A 17,854-nucleotide genomic window follows, 5' to 3' on the forward strand; every position below is an offset into this window, starting at 1 on the left:
ACAAGGAAAATTAATGCAAAAATTTTAAATTTAAATCAAAGTTAAATATAGTCAGTTAATAAGGAGGAAGAGACAATGTTGGGACTAGGAGACGATGATTAAAATTATAAACATTAAATTTAACTAACATAGTAATGTTTCACAACATTTTATTGAAACTTTTTATGTTTGTTGTTTTTTAGAACTACCTAGAAGGGTAGTTTATACAATATTTCAACTGATATTAAGTTAATCACGCATTTAACGAGGCGTTTAGCAACGTCTGACTGGCGTAGTGTTAAGAATTTAATCGCAATCAAATATGTATTTAATTGCGCTGCCGTAAACCGGGTTCTAATTATTATGGATTATAAATCTAGAGTCTAGAAGATTTCCTTAGTCCAAATTCACAATTCAGTTTCCAAAAATATTTTAAACGTATTATGCTTTGAAATCTTGCAGACATTTTAAAGCCATCGTAAGCATGGTAAATTGTCAGTCCAAATAGGTACATCTGTTTATACTCGCACCCCCCAAACCCCCCCCCCCATATAATAACACAACAAATACTAAACGTGTTTACGGGTCTTTACTTTGGCAAAATATTATATGACGTTATCAAAGTTTACTTTCCTCTCTTTCTCAATTGATAAAATGGAAAGATTGTTTAGTTGCGCTTAGCTCTCATATTGCGGACTTTAAGCACGATTTTATCAGTTTTAATTTTGAAAAGCTTCTTTCACATAAAGCCACCGAAACATGGTTAAAAAAATCTTAGACAGCGCGAGACTCGGAACAGACACAGAATAGCCCCATTTTAGGATGAAACTGAAAAACTTCAATGTAGTCCACTGAACCGCTTCTTGGGAAGAAATGCTGGCAGCTTCCAAGTGGCGCCTTAGTCGCAAAATTTCCAAAATTATGTCCTCTGCAGAAAATTCATTGCAGATTTTTGTCAGGTTTGGAACTATTCCATGAACATCTTTTTTTGATGACGTTGGAGTGGGATTTATAAACTTACTGTTGACGTTGCTTTTAGAACTGAAAATAATCATTTATAAACTCCGTTGCCAAGTTGCCGTCGATACTAACTTTGATGTTCAACTTTTGCCCTATTTAGGGGTCGTAGAAAAAAAGTGGAGGATTTAAAAGCTGATTACTACAAAACTTTACCATTTTAGACATGTTTTAAGTTTCTTGTTGTCGAAATAAGTCTACACATAGTAAGAGAAAAAGGCAAAAGGTAGCCCCGCCCACCCGCCCTGTCCCAATTGTGATGTTTTTTTTATTCGTCGTGAGTCAAGAAGGTGGAGCTTAACTGCACAATTCTATTTCTCTACGAGAAATAAAAAACATGTCTCTGAGTATCGTGTTGTTTAAACAATATTATGTATATTAAGAAACAAATAAAGCCAAAGATTAAGCCCCACCCATACCCGCCCCGATCTCAACTCTGATTGTGATGAATTTTTCATTCGTTATAAGATCAAGGGGCAGGGCTTAATTGCAAGATCCATATTTATCTACAAGAATTTACCATTTTAGATATGTTTTAAGTTTCCTGTTCTGAAAAGGCGACTACGTATATTAAGACAAAAAGCAAAATATAAGCCCCGCCCTATCTCAATTGTGACAATTTTTTTTAATTGTCGAGAGCTAAGAGATGGAATTTAAATGCAAAATTATTATTATTTCTCTACAAGAAATTAGCATGTAAGACATTTTTTGAGTATCGTGTTATTCAAAGAATACTAATTTAATCCTGATTTAATAGTAATGAAGTTTTCATTCGTTGGCAGACCTAGAGGCGGAGCCTAATTGCAAAATCCATATTTCCTTACAAAAACGTATCATTTTAAACGTGTTTTAAGTTTCGAAGAATTAAAAATTGTCACAATTGAGATGGGGTAGGTGGGTGGGGTTAAGATTTTGCCTTTTTTTCTTAATATACATAGTATTCTTTGAACAACACGATACTCAAAAACACGTTTTTAATTTTTTGTAAAGAAATAAGTATGTTGCAGTTAATAAAAAAAATCATCACAATTGAGATAGGGCGGGTGGGCGGCTTACATTTTGCCTTTTTGTTTTAATATGTGTAAACTTCTTTTCACAACATGAAACTTAAAACATGTTTAAAGTGGAAAATTTGTGTAAGGAAATATCGACTTTGCAAATAGGCTTCGCCTCATAATTGCCAAATACACATATTTCCTTGCAAAATCCATTTTAACCATGTTTTAAGTTTCTCTTCATGAAGAGATGGCTATGTATAGTAGGAAAAAAAAGGCAAAATATATTATAATAATAATTAATTAATTAAAAAATTGTAGGTATTGCAAACATTAAATTATTAATATCTGAAAAAACGTATGTTATGTATAATACATAACAGAATTTTAAAAAAACTCTACGTGAATCTTTAAAAAAATCATTCAACAAAGTTGAACGTCATACCCAAAAACAAATGAACGGTAAACACTAATTTTTCAAATCAATGTAGTATGTTTAAAATGATTTAATTCGAAAAAATAGGACAGCAAAGGCTTGGGCTTGCATTGCATTATATGTATTGCATAGTTGTGACTATTAATGGCCACATGATCCAAGTATTATGAACAAAAACCTGGGGTACTTTAAGGATCTATTTTGGGACAGTTATTTTTTAACCTTTACGTCAACGACATCGGTTTATTCCTTACAGTGAAATATTTGATATATGCGAACGACTTTAAATTATTTCTTGAAGTTAAAGACAAAACAGATTGTGGAACTTTTCAGCAGAATTGTTAAAATATGCTCCGAAAACAACAAGTAGAACTACTAGTAGAACTCATATTTGCATACACATTACACAAAATTAAATTACCGTTCATTAAAATTACAAAAGCACTGCTAGAACTCACCCTTTGCAAAAGACGTTTTAGTAATTGAATTTGTCAGACCATTTTTACTCACTCCTAATAAGTCGTTCCCTTTATTATGAAAAAAAAAAAAAATGAATAGAAAAAAGCAGACAGAGCTTTTTTGTAATTCATGAAGAATTTCTGCGATATTAAGCTTGGCAGCGAAACAGCATATTAAATACGCAAGCAGAGCCTGAAAAACTTTTAGGAAGCAGTTTTGTTAAGTTTTAGAGTTTTAATTAAGTCCACGCCGGCAGCTTTCCTTCTCGCCATCATTAAAGATTAATCAATAAGGGACGTTTAGTTCCACCGTAGTGCTTTACCAAATAATGGCCGGAATCTCCGATATGCATTTGATTAAAAAGCAGAGAGCTTTCAAAGCACCTGACCTGAAGTGCAAATTCTCATAAAGCCCATTAATAAGAAGTTTTGCGAGCCTGGTTTGGCAATTATCGTTAATTGGAGTCGACGCGAAAAATTCGAGAGCTTATTAGATTCTTGACCGTAACCTAGGTAACGCTCTATGGCATTTTCAATCATCTCCGACCTATTTCTCACCACTTGAGATGCAGCACGTGCCAATAAAAAAAAACTCCAGGAATATTATTGTCCCATTTTATTAGGTGGTTTCTCCATGTCATGGATTATTGTTAAAAAATAGCCCGTTGTCACAATGATTGCCTCGTTACATTAAGCTATTCCACATTTATAACATATTTATATAGTGACCAGCACTATGAACTCGTAACAAAATGTTTAATTCTGCATGGCAGTGGCAGCATTAACATTTTCCAACAAATGGAAAAATTAAAATGAAACCACAACAGAAAAAGTGGCCATTTTTTCTTCAACCGTCGGTCGTTTTATCAGAGATCAGCTTTATCATCACTTTGTAGTAATCATGGGGAGATTTCGTGTCGTACATTTTCTGCCCATTCTCATCCTTGTAATCTCCATATTTCACGCTCTTCTCCACAATGAAATCGAGACATTCGGCGACTCTTTGTGTGAAGAGGCTTGTAGCGTCCACCTTTATCAACTGAAACAAGGATAACATTTACAATACACTCAGTAATTAACTAAGTGTTTATACATATATAAAGTGTAAAGTCGAAAATTGTGCTAATATTTTCACTGTACTGGAGAAGTTGTTAGCTCTGGATAAAACTCATCCCTGTTTTTAATAATTGTGAAGTTAATAGAAGAAAAATTACTTTAAATCCGTGTTCCTTCGCCACCATTTCGCTCCTCCGAAACAGCTCCTTGGCAAGCCCTTTCCCTCTAAATCTCGAATCCACCGAAAGTATTCTCAGTTCGAAGATTTTGTCGACGTTGTATTTGCTGTACAGGTCGGCAGTCTTATTAACATTATTTAGTAAGCCGAAGATTCGCTGGTATTTGATGTTATCGATGGTCTTCATATCCTCCAGCGCTTTCTCCACGTCCCCTTTTCTGGCGATTCCGTTCAAAGCCACCCCAGCTATCTGAAAAATGTCATTAAACTCGAAGTTAGGACGAATTCCGACTGTGAGCTACAACCCGTTTATTGCTTCCCGTCTAGCTATATACGAATTTCAATAAAACGCTTGCTTGTTGTTATGGGGGAATTATTTACGTACCTCGCCGGTCGCTTTATCTAACGCCATTACTGAAAGACCATCTTGCATAGTCATTAAATCGTGGTGCTCTAAAAGCTCGCAGGGTTTGCCGTGGACGCACAGTCCTACGGAGGCGTTTAAGGGCTCGTCGGGGAAGTTGTGGCGAAGGTGGTGGATGACGTCTTCGAATTTTGAACTGGGGATGGTCACGTACTCCATTTTTAAACCTGTTCTAAAGAAAAGTGTTCACGAATAAATTTTTCTCACAATTAAGTAATTCTGTGTCTAGTAGAGCATCCTCAACTAAATAATCAGTTTGACTTTTGAAAAAGTAAATTTATCACAATAAACTCCTCAAATATACAGGATGTTTCGTTTGAAAATTACTTAACTTAACACACTATATTTTTTTGTATATTAAGACAAATTTTCCAAAAATAAAATTTTCAGTAGTCAATTCTTTAAAAAATAAATTACCTCAAGAAGGTTTTGCTATATTTACCACAGGGTAATGAGATCCTCGGATTCCGAATCAAGGAACTGTGGAACATTCGTTGCATTTGAATTATTACAATTTTCAAATTTCGCATCGATATTTGAAAAACTTTTATTAAGTACAGTAGACGCCGCTTAATATGATCACGGTTAATGTTATCAACCGCTTAGTGTGATCATAATGGCTTGGAACGGGCCCACGCAATACCAATGCATTACAGTTTTTCCGTTTATTGTGATCAATATTTCGCTTATTGTGATCAATCTCCCAATTCTTATACAAGCTTTTTTGAAGAAACGAGACGATTGAAAGTACTATTGTTTTTAATGAACTTTTATTGCTCTCAAAAGATACATTCGCTTATACTACTCACTTTATAGAGCCACAATCAGTGACAGACTTTAGTAATCAGCGCGTTTTCGTCTTTTGAATCAACGAATTTTTCCTGTTTTAAATTTGAGTAGTACTTATGTAAAAATGAGCACGTCAAAACGACGAGATCTCAACTTATCAGAGAAAAAAAATTTTCAGCCCGTTTTTTCTAAAATAACCAAAGGAAATCAAGAGTTCCTTTCTCAGAATGATAACCAAAATTAAAAATAAATTCTAATGTTTATGTACCTTCATTTAGCAGCATAATGAACACTCTCTTGTTCATGATTTTGATTTGTTTCAAGTTTTCCTGTCTCTGATGGTGGTTTTCGCTTATTGTTATCAGTCGGTTAGTGTGATCAATTTGTCTGAGTCCCAAAGTGATCACATTAAGCGGCGTCCACTGTATGTAATTTAAAAAAATTTCATAGACACTGTGTATAACACATTTATTTATATCTCCATAAAATATTGTAACGCTGGTTTTAAAAATAACCCAATTGCGATTTTTTTGTGAGCCCCTTCACTGCTAAAAAATTTAATAACATGGCAACGTCGCATAGAAAATACAAAAATGACCTCAGAAGAGGTTAGTCAAAATATGTAAAAATCTATATAGGTATTCTTAAAATTGGTCGAAGTTTCGACAGAATTTCTTTCGCCCCTGGACTGCACAATAAAACATATCTCCGCCCACCCACCCGTTCTCTAATTTTTTTATCTTATAGATACATTTCGATTAACAATTTACCATGCTTACAGTAACTTTAAAACGTCTGCAAAATTTCAAAGTATTCAGTTTTGCAATTCTTGATTTAATCAATAAAATAAAATAACTCAGACATACATTTTTTGTAGACAGCCTGTATAAGCAAATCTAAAAAATATTAATGCAGTGATATAGGACAAGCATAGACTCATCATATTTTGGACATTTTAGGTAAGGTTTATTGTTTTTCATCAAAATTTTGAGCTGACATCAATTTTTTTGGAGGGGATAAGTAAATATATTTTGATTAAAAATTTATCATGCTTAAAAATTGAAAGGAATCAGAAATATTTTTCAACTGTTTCATTTCTTGTTTTTCTGTTTTTTTTTTGTTCGATTTTACAAGTTTTTGATTTCCATTTTTTCAAGTTTTAATTTAAAATTTCACCAAAAAAGTCATCTGCCAAAATCAATCTTATCTAGCAAGTACTAGCCCCGCCCACCGACCTTTATTTACCTAGAGGATACGCCATTTTTCAACTTTCGAAGTTCTCGCTTTTTAAGTTTTCAATTTTTTGATCTGTCTTTCGATTTTTGATTTCCCTGGGCAACTGTAAAAACTTCGATTTTTTAATTCTACAATTTTGGCAGTTTTCCGATTTCTCCAGTTTTAGATTTTTATTTTCTCGATTTTGGTTTTTTTTTTATTTTTCGATTTTTGAATTTTGTGATGACGCCATCGAGTTTTTGGTGAATTATGTAGTTTATCAATTTTTAATTTTTCAAGTTCATTTTCCGTTCCTGATTTCGGTCCAAATTTATCAGAATTTGGAAATATCCAAAAATTTTAAAAATTAGAAATTGTGAAATTGAGACATCGAAAAATTAAAATGCAAAAATATAAAAATTAAAAAAAATGATAAAATCGCATGGAATCAGAAAGATTTTTCAGTTGTTCATTTCTTGATTTTCTGTTTTTGTTTTCGATTTTACAATGTTTTGATTTCCGTTTTTTTAAGTTTTTAATTAAAAATGTTTTCATCTTTATTTTGAATATTTAATTTTTTCAGTTTTGCAATTTTTGAATTTTTTGAATTTCCAATTTTTTAGTTTTTCTATTTTAACTTGTCTAGTTAATTTTTCATTTTTTCAATTTATTATTTTTAAAATATTCAAGAAAATGAAATTTTAAGAATCTAAAAATTTCAAAATTAAAAAATTGAAAAATTGTAACATTGCGTCATCGAAAAATTAAAAAGGGGCAAACAGAAAAATTCAAAGATTGAAAAAATCTCAAAATAAAAATAGAAAACTGGGATAATTCTGGGATAATTCAGGAACCTTTTTCAATCGCTCCATTTTTTAATTTTCAGATTTTTTTTGTTTTTAGATTTGCATTATTTAAAGTTTTTTATTTAAAATTTTTTACATTTACGATTTTTCGACTTTTGAAAGTTTCGTTTTTCCAGTTTTGAGGTTTTCCAATTTTTCAATTATTCAATTTCAATGTTTATATTTTTATTAAATTAACTTTTACAGTTCTTTCAAATTACTTCAAAAACTAGACATAGGTGGCCCACAAGATTCTTTCAAACCACTTCAAAAACAGAACAAAAGGGGTCATCGAGATTCCTTCAGATTACTTGAAAAACAAGACAAAAATGGTCCATGAAATTCTTTCAAACTACTTTAAAGACCAAGTATAAAAGGTCCCCGAAATTCTTTCAAACTATGTACGTCAAAAACAAGACATAAGGAGTTTTCGAGTTTCCTTCAAACTACTTCAAAAACACAACACAAGTGATACCCGACATTCTTTCAAATTTTTTCAAAAACAAGACAAAGTTTCCCCGAGATTGTTTCCAACCACTTTGAAAACAAAACAAAAACGCTACTTCAAACTACTTCAAAAACCATACATAAAAGGTCTCTGAGATTATTTCAGATTTTTCAAAAATAAAACCCAAGTGATTCCAGAGATTCTTCCAAATTACTTTAAAACAAAGCAAGAGATAACTGAGATTTTTATTTTTAGACTTTTTGATTTCTCGATGTTTCAGTTTTCGGATTTTTCAGTTTTTCGATTCCTCAATTTTTCGATATTTCAGTTTTTAGATGTTTCAATGTTTCGATACTTTGAGTTTTCGATTTTTCGGTTTCTCGAATTTTTGCTTTTTCAATTTTTCAATTTTTCGATTTTTTAATATTTCGATTTCTCAACTGCTTAATTATGCGATACTACAATTTTCCGATGTTTCAGTTTTACAATTTAGCAATTTTTTGATTCTTCAACATTTCAGTTTTTAAGTTTTTCAATTTTTCAAATTTTTAAGTTCCTAAATTTTCGATTAATCGATTTCTCATTTTTTCGATTTTTTCATTTTTCGTTCGAGAAATCGGTCTTTCGATTTTTCAGTTTTTCAATCTTGACTTTTTTAATTTTTTTATTTTTCGGGTTGTTATTTTTCAATTTTTAGATTTTTCAAGTCTTTCAATTTTTAGATTGTTTGAATTTTTAATTTTTGGACTTTTCGGTTTTTCCATTCTTCAGTGTTTGGATATTCCAGTTTTTCTACGATTTTTCAATTTTTCCATATTTCAGTTTTTAGATCTTTCAATGTTTCGATTAATTTTCTACTTAATTATGAAATACTACAATTTTTTGATTTATAGATTTTCCGATGTTTTAGTTTCACGATTTAGTAATTTTTCGATTCTTCAACATTTCGATTTTTAAATTACTCAATTTTTCAAATTTTTATATTTCTAAATTTTCGATTAATCGATTTCTCATTTTTTCGATTTTTTCATTTTTCGTTCGAGAAATCGGTTTTCCAATTTTTTGATTTCCCAATTTACCGATATTTCAGTTTTGAGATTTTTCAGTGTTTCGATTTCTTAATTATTCAGTTATTCGATTCTTCAGTTTTTCTTCACAGACGGACAGACAGACGGAAACGGAAGACCTATTTCTTCGTACTTTAGGGTTCATGAAAGATCGACACGGACAGCGGAGAGACAGACAGACATATGTATTTCTACTGTAGGGGTCATGACACATCGAAAAAATCTGGAAGTAGCCAATCGCCCGATTACAATATACAGGTGTTTGTATTTTTAGTGGTTTATTTTTATAAGCAAAAAGTTAGGACAAAAGATTTTACATGAAACACTCTGTATATGCTATATTGCTAATAGTTTTTATTGGTACTAACACACATAATTAGACAAATCTCTCTTAATAAATAAAGCAATAAAAGCAGTTTTAAGGAAGGCAATTATTAAAATATTTTTTTATGTATTAATTTTTAAAATATCAGGTAAATTCGATTAAAATTGGATAATGAAAATGCGTACAGTATTTTCATTAGAACTATTTTTTAAGCAAAAATTTGAAAATTTCGATTTCGCCAAGTTGTTACGTCGGCGGGAAGTTGAAATTAACGATGATGTTTTTATACAACATTTTAAAAGAAGATAAAAAATTGGGTTATTAGGATTTACAAGAACATTTTATTTTTGATATACGACGTATTGTCATTTCTCAAAATTTTTAACAATACAATGTTGCAAAAAAAGACACAATAAGCTTATTTTTAACAATTAATTTGTAATATTTTGTAGATATTTAGATAAAAAAAAGTATGTGTTTCACAGAAGTAACATTAAAGTTGAACCTTGGTATACAGAGTGTTTATAGAAAAATAAAATATTAGTCAAGCTTTGCAGTGTAAAAAAATAGAAAAGTGGAATAACTTGAGAACGTCGTAATGGAATTTCTAAAATAAAGTATTTTTGTAAAATTTGGAGGCCAATCAGAACGTGATGGAAAAAATTACATCTTAAAACATTTTAAAAATAGACCATCTGTAAAATCGAATATGATTTTAGTTTATGCTGTTCAAAATTAACTAATTAATTAGATAGATACTATAAAAAATTGTCAAATGGAACAGTATTTTTAAGAACGAACTTTAAATTTTTAAATCGACAGTGTCAGCAATGTTAAATTTCATTAATCTTAATTTCTTTTTTGGTACCTAATACTGTTCTAGTACCTACATGACGTGGACGAAAAAAAATGTAATTTGTTTATAGCATAACGTTGAAGTTGGCTACAGATTTCTAGGAAATAAATTCTACAAAAATAATCTCGACATTATAAAGTGTATTTTGGAACATCATAAACTAATTCGTACCGCTTCCGGTTTCATAGCATAAAGGAAATTTTTATTTTTGTTTTGAAAAGCCTTATTATTTAATATGATTATAATAACACGAAATTTATATCTAGTTACATAACAAAACACAAAAAATGTTCTTAAAAGTTGTTCTATTATTGAATTTATTTCCTATATAACCAATCAAGATGAAATAGCCTGTATCGATAGGAAATGCACTAAGTACGCAGAATTAAACTTGCAATTTATTGACGCACAGAATTTACTGCCAGCTGCAAGTCTTCAGTTTTTACTCTCACAATTTCACGATGTTAAATTGTAAGAAAATTCAAATGTGTTAAACGCCTCGATAAACTGACTCGTCGTAAAGAACATTATTGTTTATTTACCACAAGTCACAGACGTAATGCAACTTATCATTTTTGTTTATCACTTTTTTAACGATTCGAGAATCATAAAACAGAATCGTTATCTTGAAATCATACTTTAAGGTTTTCCTTCGCTCAATGAAAATTGTGTTAATAGAGCATAAAATTTTCCTTGACAGGCTATGATTAACATTACATGTGTGTAACTCACGACGTTACGTAAAGCTACTCCCACTCGACAAAGTAATCAAGAAATTTAAAAACTGCTAAATTTTGTCACCAAATAAAACAAGAAAAAAACTTTTGCAATCCAAACACGTAAAAAGATCGTTTACAAACAATTCGTACAGACAATTCCGTACACGCCATAAACTTACAATAAACACTCTGTTTTATGAAAGAGCACATAAAGAAGGCAGTTATTCTTTCTATAAAAAATATATCAAATGTACAGCAAGTGGATTTTTATTGCACCTCGTTACCAATTTCATTTTAATAAAAACACATACTAAACAAAAAGTATACATTGTAATAAAATCAAAATAAAAAGTTTGTAAAAAATTCGCTCGCTGTTTAGGTAACACATCCGTAAAACCCGAATCCTGTATTCTAAAAATCTCCTAATGCACGTTTAATATCAGATAAAGTTACTAACCTTTGGTGCTACGAGCTTCACATGTAGTTTGTACGAGCTTTCGTGTGGCACTAAATTCACTAAACGTGATTTTCAGTCCTCTCTTGGATCCTGTTGCTTCTAGCAACGCCCGGGAATTGGTTTCCAGGCCCGGATTAATCCTAATTGGATTTTGTGTGTGCAAAGAAACGAATAAACTTTTCCAACCGGATTTACACGGTCTTATTGTAACCAATTAAGGGTGTTTGCATCGCTGTCGCAGTTTCGACGTGTTGTTGGGAGCTGTTGGAAAATCTCCAAAGCGTTAATTGAAACGAAAACAGTACGGACGTCGGTGTTTCTTGAATTGAAATATTAACAAACATCTCTGTCCTCGTCTCGGGTATTTCTCCGTTTAGAATTAACAAGTGGGTGTAATTATGGAATTGTTAATTCGGCAGAGGAATTAAACTTGCGATTAATGAACGCGCTAAATTAAAGCGACATTTTTTCTTCTAATAAAACTGTTATTATGTTATAAACAAGTGGATGCAATGTGTTATACCATTATTTTTATTAGGAGGAATTTTTGTCGTCCGTAAATGATACTGAAATAAATATATCTAGTCTTTTGGAACATTTAAAACCTTTTACCGCTTCCTCTTTTTTTAAGTTCATTATTAAAAATTTAAAAAGCTGCTATAGTTTCTTTTAAAAACAAAAATATATTTTATTTTCTAGTTTTTTAAGTTGTCACATATAGGATTAGTGGTTTTGAAATCGTTTTGACTATTTTGACATGTTTGTCAAGAGGAAACTTTTAATTAAATCCTTAAAGTCCTAATTTTCTGACAACGATTATAATTGTACGGTATTAAGCTTTTTCGGCAACGTGTCCACTTCAGTGGTGCGTAATTATGGCCTACTGCAATACAAAACGTTTTCAATCCTACTTTCCGCAGCTGGATAATGATAAAACTCTGCCACTCAGTAAAAAAACATACAGTTTTGTCAACTATTTATTGATAACTTGATACATATTTTAATAGCTTAACTGAACTTAATTAACGTCAACAAAACTTTACACTTACAACTAAAAAGTATATGCAATATTGTCTCATTGCTATAAAACAGACACCTCACGACCCCTACGCTAACACTTTCAAAAAATTTATACACCTGGTCTTAAACCGACCTGGACTTAAATTAGCAATAAGCATGAAGTTAACACACGTTTCTAATGTGCAATACTGTAAAACAAAATAATATCATTCACAATGAAGCAAGCTTACGCTAACTTTGTACAGAAAATTTTAATATTTTGAAAACATTAAAAAAGTACAATTATAGATTAGAAAAGGAGGTCTTCATCTCCTTCATCTAGCAAATTAGCGGCTTCTTTAAGCTGCTCACTTTCACGAAGTGCCGCTTTTGCGGCATCAGCCTTTGCGCGAGCGATTTTTTTCTTATCTTGAATTTTTTTCAAGCGATAGAATTCCTCACGTTCAAGTTCATCTAGCTCAGAGATGATGTAGGCCAAAGTGCGCTCAATCCTTGGAATGATCACTGTAAAAAAAAAAAGAAAAAATAAGTAGAAATCAGAGTTGTATATAATAATAATTACCATGCTCAATGGCATTTACTCTTCTGTTTGTGATTTTAATAACTTCGTCCAGAGTGACGAACGACGTCTGCAATGACGCCAACTCAACGAGTAACTTAACAGCGCTTTGGTAATTTTTCTTCAGTTTAGCCAACTGCTGACCTCCTCTAGCCAACCCCGCGAGTTCATATGTATCAGTTCCATCTTGATAGCACTCAAAGACAGGCAATGTAACACCTACAAACCACCAAATAAGCAAATATATTACCCAAATAGGTTGAACATACCAGCTACATTGTCTTTCTTTGTCCGAATTTTAATCTGCGCTTTCGTCACGTTCTGTAGCACCACTTGATTGAAATCCCCGGTTGCGAATTTTGCTTCAGCCAAAGAAAACGCCGCCTCTTTCATCACTTCACCCATGAGGGTTTTAGTCTGAAAATTTTAATCTCAGCACAGATATGTCATGAGTGGTTCAACCAACCTCAATAATTTTACTCAAAATCATGCGGAACCGCATCTGTAATGCGTCCGCTTTCTTCTTGAGCAGACTGTGACCCTTTTGGGCCCCCTTTAGCCTGGCTTTCATTAACATTTGGGCCCTGGAAAAGAAAATCGGTCACTCCCATTTTTGAGATAAAATTTGGGAGTATGTTTAGCGGGTTGCATTTTATGAAGGAAATTACGATTATTTGAGTGTGTACATACCCTCTTGAGGGGAAAATTGGCAGCTTATCCTTTCCAGACATTTTTTTGGACTATTTTCATGCACCTCACCTCACGAGTTCAAGTCAGCTGACCAGGTGACATATGACAAATGTCAAAGTGCGAGCGCCATCTATTACGTCAGAAAAGTGCAGATCTCTTACATAATTGTTGCATCACGTAACAGATTTCTTTAAACCAGTTAGGTAAAAACAATTCAAATTGCATAAAAGAGTAATTAATGTAAATTAAAGCATCTACTTTATTGCTAAATTAATAACCCCAGTAGTCGTAATACGAATAATAATAATGTCAACTCGGTTGATAAAATAGGTGACGTTGACGTTTGACATATAGTTGACAAGTGCCATAAATAATAACCTATTTAAATAATTTTTGCAGTATGTTTAAAGACGTTTTCAGATATTATAAGTCAAGAAATCCTCCCCCAGAACTTACAAAAGTATTAGACTTTGACAACGTCGACACATTAGAATCAAAAGTAAGTCACCTAACCTTACTTCCGCCAACACTAAAAATGTCCCGTTCTAGATTAAAAGAGTCACAATAAAAGACATTCATGACTTGAAAAACTACGGATTGCAGCCAGCCAAGACTTGGGAGGCCTATGAACTAATTGAACATCCTGGTAACTGTAAACTGCGTAAGTAACAAACTGACACTAACTTGATAAGTTTAAGGTTTGATATTTATTAAAAACCCATTTAGCAGCATAGGTCAAAGATACTGGACAGTGCGTTGTTTGCAGGACTACACGAAAAGACCAAATAAAACGAACTTAGATTCTTTTAAGTTGGTCCCTGAAGGGAAAGAATGGTGGGATGTTTGTCAGAATAATCATGATAAACTTTTATTGAACAAACTACGATGGGTTACTTTGGGGTATCACCATGACTGGGACACAAAAGTATGTGAAATCAGTAGTAGGGACTACATTAATTATGCATTGTAGATATACAGTGAAGACAATAAAGGAGAATTTCCTAAAGATTTGTCAGAACTGAGCAGACATGTTGCTCAAGCACTTGACTTTAATTTTAATGCAGAGGCAGCCATTGTTAATTTTTACCACATGGACTCGACGCTATCAGGTCATACAGACCATTCGGAACAAAATTTAGAAGCGCCATTGTTGTCTTTTAGGTAGACTGAATATCTTTCTTGTTTAAAGGAATAATGTAATAATGTTTTAGTTTTGGGCAAACTGCAATATTTCTTTTAGGTGGTAAGACAAAAGAAGATGCACCCACAGCCGTGTTCATAAGGAGTGGCGACATCGTCGTAATGAGTCAAGACTCCAGACTGTGTTATCACGGAGTTCCTAAAATTTTACAAATGGACTCACGTTTTTGGGATTGTTTTAATCAAAATAATTTAGTAAATAAGGAATTTAGGGAAGTTGTGCACATTTGTAAAGAGGAAACTTTATGGAAACCTTTTGCTGACTATTTGAACAGCTCAAGGATAAATGTCAATGTCAGACAAGTGTTAAAAAGGGGCCAGAAAAGGTTGTGTTCAGAGTCTGAGGACAAGAAATAAAAAACGTTTTAATTGTTTACTGAGAATTTATATTTTTCTATTCACACAAATTGATCAAAAGTCAATTGTAACTAATGTATGGTTTAATTGAGTGAATTGTGCCACAAGGGCATATGTCAAGAAGGCCCAAAATGTCCCAAAAGTTCACAGAAATGCTGCAAAGCTTGGCAAAAACTTTGTTCTTTTTGCTGCGTGGTTTAATAAGGTCGTATTGTTCCAAAGTTTTGGATATATCAGCAAAAATGTCTTCATCAAGAATAGGGTCCTTGAAGTTATTTCCGTACATTGACTCTCTAGATTTCTTCTTTTTCAGGGTGTAGGAAGAAGTGGAGGGGCTCTTGGTCAACGCCATATTAAACTTGTGACAATTTAATGTTTTTGTTTTTATTTATTTATTCTCCGCTGTCATTGTTATGATCCATCATAAGTGTCAAGAAAAACATGATTGTGTGCCAAATTTTTGTACTTGTAACATAAAATGGTGGAACAAGATATCGTCATAACTTCCATTGATTTAAAACTCCCTCCCGATCCCGAAGAAGAATACGTGACCCCATACAACTCGTTTTTGGCCATTGTAATAAGTTTTATGTTGTGGGCCATTTTCTACCAATGTATGCGTTTTCTTCTACCTTCAAAATGTCGGGAGTACCACTGCCGCCTTCTTAGTTTTCTGCATGGTATTATATCTGCGTTTGTTGGGGTCAATCAGTGCTTCATCATCGACGTGCCGTTTCAACATCCAGAATGGCGGACCACCAGTAGCCAAAGATTCTTAATGGTATGCAGTTTGGGTTACTTTATTCATGACTTAGGATGGATCCTTTTGTATGACAGAAACTCAAAACTGATGATCGCTCACCACGTATACAGTGCTTTTGCGCTACAGAGGATGCTTTACAAGCCGAATTCGGGGGCTCAAGCCACCTGCGCCCTGGGATGCATGGAAATTACAAATCCGCTTTTGCAGACTCGATGGTTTTTGCGAAGTGAAGGTTTTTACCCGTCATCGGTCTTTACTTCCGTGGAACTTACCTTTTTCCTCGTTTTCTTTCTGGTGCGTATTCTACTCGGTACGTACTTTCTTGTCGTTATTGCCTTCCAGCCTAAAAACGACTGGGACTTTAGAATACTCTCTCTCAGCATCTACGTCATGTCGTGGATGTTTTTGATCAACATGTCAAAATACTTCGTCCACAAGTACGGCTTGGGTTGCAGGGGGCTAGAGATTCTCATCTCACCATAACGGCTTAATTGTAACAGATGTAATTGTAAAAAGCATGAATAAATTGTTTTCATGTACGACAACACAAAAACGTGTTTTATTAAAACGTGATTAGCCATACCAGCAAATTGTTGTAACTGCAGTTGATTGCAACATCATGAAAATTTATTGCTGCTATTTACTGGTAAAAATTAAATTCCATAGGGAAGAATAATGACGCCACTTCAATTAATGGATGGTATTAGTGTAACTACGATCAGATGGAATTCACTTTATGACAAATACTTATTGATGGAATTTATTGTCGAGCCGATACAAAAAGTAACGCCATTTCTCTTCCGAGTGTAGTCACCAACCCAGCAACTAAGGAGGGACTCGACCAATTTGCAATTTAAATGGTGCAATAATTGCAGAATCGTTAAGGTGGTGCCATATTAGATCAATTAATCTCTTACTTCATAATAAATTCCGCATTTATAAATACGCGAGAGCCGCTTGCATCTTCATCAAGCTTGAATAACAAGTATTAAATTAAATAAAATGCAAACACTGTGATTCATGTTTAATAATACTTTAGAAGCAGAGTTAATTTATGCATAAATGGATGAATCAAGCATACAATTAATAAACATAGATATATTTTTGTGACCACCGTTGTTTTTAGCATGAAATGACAGTTCAATCTGATGCACAATACCGATAACCTAAAGTTTGAATCATTTTTAGTGTTCTGATTAATAAGAATATGTAGATCAAAGAATGTGTTTAGTGGTCACAGATTGCCCTCTAAAATCGGAGCTAAAAAATGTTTCTGGATTTCTGGGTTTTTGTAAAAACGAGAAACGCATTAGCAAAGATCCTGCATTTGCTTCAACAAAATAAGAAGAGTTTGGGAATGAACCTGAGGTTTTATCCATAAATGGAAAACGAAATGAAGACGCGACAAAAAGAAAGGAAAAGAGGAAGAATGTAAGTTAGTAAACTGAAATGGAAAGTTGCGGTGAATGTCTCATCATCGTGTATTTCAGTTTTAGTACGGATGTAGACCTGATCTCGATTCCTTGAACCTAATTCCTACAAGGATTAACGCTACAAGTGATCCCCATGGAATGACATTCTTCAGTGTTGTAATTGTTTTGTTTCTATAAAATTCTGTAGTGCTCTAATGCAAAGTAAATGCTACTTTTTTAGCTTGGTAATTATATTTCATTAATACCTAAATTTTCTTTATTACTTACTTTTTTTAATGTCAGCTTCTTTGAAATTTTATTCATAACTATTCTTGTTTAATACTAAATAAAATATATACAGTGTTATTTACTCATTATATAAATTTTATCCTAAAAATGTATAATAAATAAAGTGCTTTTTTTATTTTCGTGTGTTTTAAATAATACTTTCAGTCCCGACACCTACTTCCACCCCCGCAAAGGAGCCATCCAACTGCACGTCCTGATTCATTGGTTTTAATAAGTCGGTATTTGAGATAAACAATCACATGGATAATAATGACAATGAAGAAAACTCTTCATTCGGGTG

General features: G+C 32.7%; 4 protein-coding genes across 7 annotated transcripts; 2 read left to right on the top strand and 2 right to left on the bottom strand.

Moving 5' to 3' along the window:
- Positions 1-3,486: 3,486 nt before the first annotated feature.
- On the bottom strand, positions 3,487-11,570 carry LOC135144393 (uncharacterized). 2 transcript variants are annotated; one of them, XM_064076525.1, is made up of 4 exons: positions 11,265-11,570; positions 4,505-4,710; positions 4,100-4,369; positions 3,487-3,924 (listed from the first exon to the last, which is right to left on the bottom strand). In XM_064076525.1, exons 2-4 carry the CDS (start codon positions 4,700-4,702, stop codon positions 3,733-3,735), a joined length of 660 nt encoding a protein of 219 aa, XP_063932595.1. In that variant the 5' UTR covers positions 4,703-4,710; positions 11,265-11,570; the 3' UTR covers positions 3,487-3,732. The 2 variants fall into 2 exon arrangements, with proteins under 2 accessions (XP_063932595.1, XP_063932539.1); XM_064076469.1 differs by having other exon boundaries at positions 4,505-4,715; positions 11,265-11,569.
- Positions 11,571-12,228: 658 nt separating this feature from the next.
- Positions 12,229-13,643, bottom strand: LOC135127701 (V-type proton ATPase subunit D). The gene is made up of 5 exons (XM_064054265.1): positions 13,534-13,643; positions 13,310-13,427; positions 13,113-13,260; positions 12,847-13,062; positions 12,229-12,788 (listed from the first exon to the last, which is right to left on the bottom strand). The coding sequence occupies exons 1-5, from the start codon at positions 13,572-13,574 to the stop codon at positions 12,574-12,576; spliced, it is 738 nt and encodes a 245-aa protein (XP_063910335.1). The 5' UTR covers positions 13,575-13,643; the 3' UTR covers positions 12,229-12,573.
- Positions 13,644-13,648: 5 nt separating this feature from the next.
- LOC135127680 (nucleic acid dioxygenase ALKBH1) lies at positions 13,649-15,109 on the top strand. The gene is made up of 5 exons (XM_064054231.1): positions 13,649-14,032; positions 14,083-14,179; positions 14,232-14,458; positions 14,504-14,694; positions 14,745-15,109. The coding sequence occupies exons 1-5, from the start codon at positions 13,934-13,936 to the stop codon at positions 15,088-15,090; spliced, it is 960 nt and encodes a 319-aa protein (XP_063910301.1). The 5' UTR covers positions 13,649-13,933; the 3' UTR covers positions 15,091-15,109.
- A 98-nt stretch (positions 15,110-15,207) lies between these two features.
- On the top strand, positions 15,208-17,514 carry LOC135127686 (TLC domain-containing protein 5-like). 3 transcript variants are annotated; one of them, XR_010280266.1, is made up of 3 exons: positions 15,208-16,147; positions 16,520-17,284; positions 17,344-17,514. XR_010280266.1 is itself a non-coding variant. In XM_064054253.1 (2 exons), the coding sequence occupies exons 1-2, from the start codon at positions 15,569-15,571 to the stop codon at positions 16,334-16,336; spliced, it is 720 nt and encodes a 239-aa protein (XP_063910323.1). In that variant the 5' UTR covers positions 15,208-15,568; the 3' UTR covers positions 16,337-16,504. The 3 variants fall into 3 exon arrangements, 2 of the variants coding, with proteins under 2 accessions (XP_063910323.1, XP_063910313.1); XM_064054253.1 differs by lacking the exons at positions 16,520-17,284; positions 17,344-17,514 and adding an exon at positions 16,196-16,504; XM_064054243.1 differs by lacking the exons at positions 16,520-17,284; positions 17,344-17,514 and having other exon boundaries at positions 15,208-16,504.
- The last annotated feature ends 340 nt before the right edge of the window (positions 17,515-17,854 follow it).

This window comes from Zophobas morio, unplaced genomic scaffold (assembly GCF_036711695.1).
Source record: "Zophobas morio isolate AGI-343-1 ecotype UQ-CSIRO unplaced genomic scaffold, CSIRO_AGI_Zmor_V1 ptg000002l, whole genome shotgun sequence".
Taxonomy (NCBI): domain Eukaryota; kingdom Metazoa; phylum Arthropoda; class Insecta; order Coleoptera; family Tenebrionidae; genus Zophobas; species Zophobas morio.

Excerpts from the sequence above, each read along its gene's own strand:
- LOC135144393 (XM_064076525.1), bottom strand. The coding sequence starts at position 4,702 with ATGGAGTACGTGACCATCCCCAGTTCAAAATTCGAAGACGTCATCCAC. Across the intron at positions 4,370-4,504 it reads TAGATAAAGCGACCGGCGAG|ATAGCTGGGGTGGCTTTGAA; the intron begins GTACGTAAATAA and ends GACATTTTTCAG. Across the intron at positions 3,925-4,099 it reads CGAAGGAACACGGATTTAAA|TTGATAAAGGTGGACGCTAC; the intron begins GTAATTTTTCTT and ends TCCTTGTTTCAG.
- LOC135127701 (XM_064054265.1), bottom strand. The coding sequence starts at position 13,574 with ATGTCTGGAAAGGATAAGCTGCCAATTTTCCCCTCAAGAGG. Across the intron at positions 13,063-13,112 it reads AAAGAAAGACAATGTAGCTG|GTGTTACATTGCCTGTCTTT; the intron begins GTATGTTCAACC and ends GGTGGTTTGTAG. Across the intron at positions 12,789-12,846 it reads AGTAAATGCCATTGAGCATG|TGATCATTCCAAGGATTGAG; the intron begins GTAATTATTATT and ends TTTTTTTTACAG.
- LOC135127680 (XM_064054231.1), top strand. The coding sequence starts at position 13,934 with ATGTTTAAAGACGTTTTCAGATATTATAAGTCAAGAAATCCTCCCCCA. Across the intron at positions 14,180-14,231 it reads TGAACTAATTGAACATCCTG|GTTTGATATTTATTAAAAAC; the intron begins GTAACTGTAAAC and ends GATAAGTTTAAG. Across the intron at positions 14,459-14,503 it reads ACCATGACTGGGACACAAAA|ATATACAGTGAAGACAATAA; the intron begins GTATGTGAAATC and ends TATGCATTGTAG.
- LOC135127686 (XM_064054243.1), top strand. The coding sequence starts at position 15,569 with ATGGTGGAACAAGATATCGTCATAACTTCCATTGATTTAAAACTCCCT.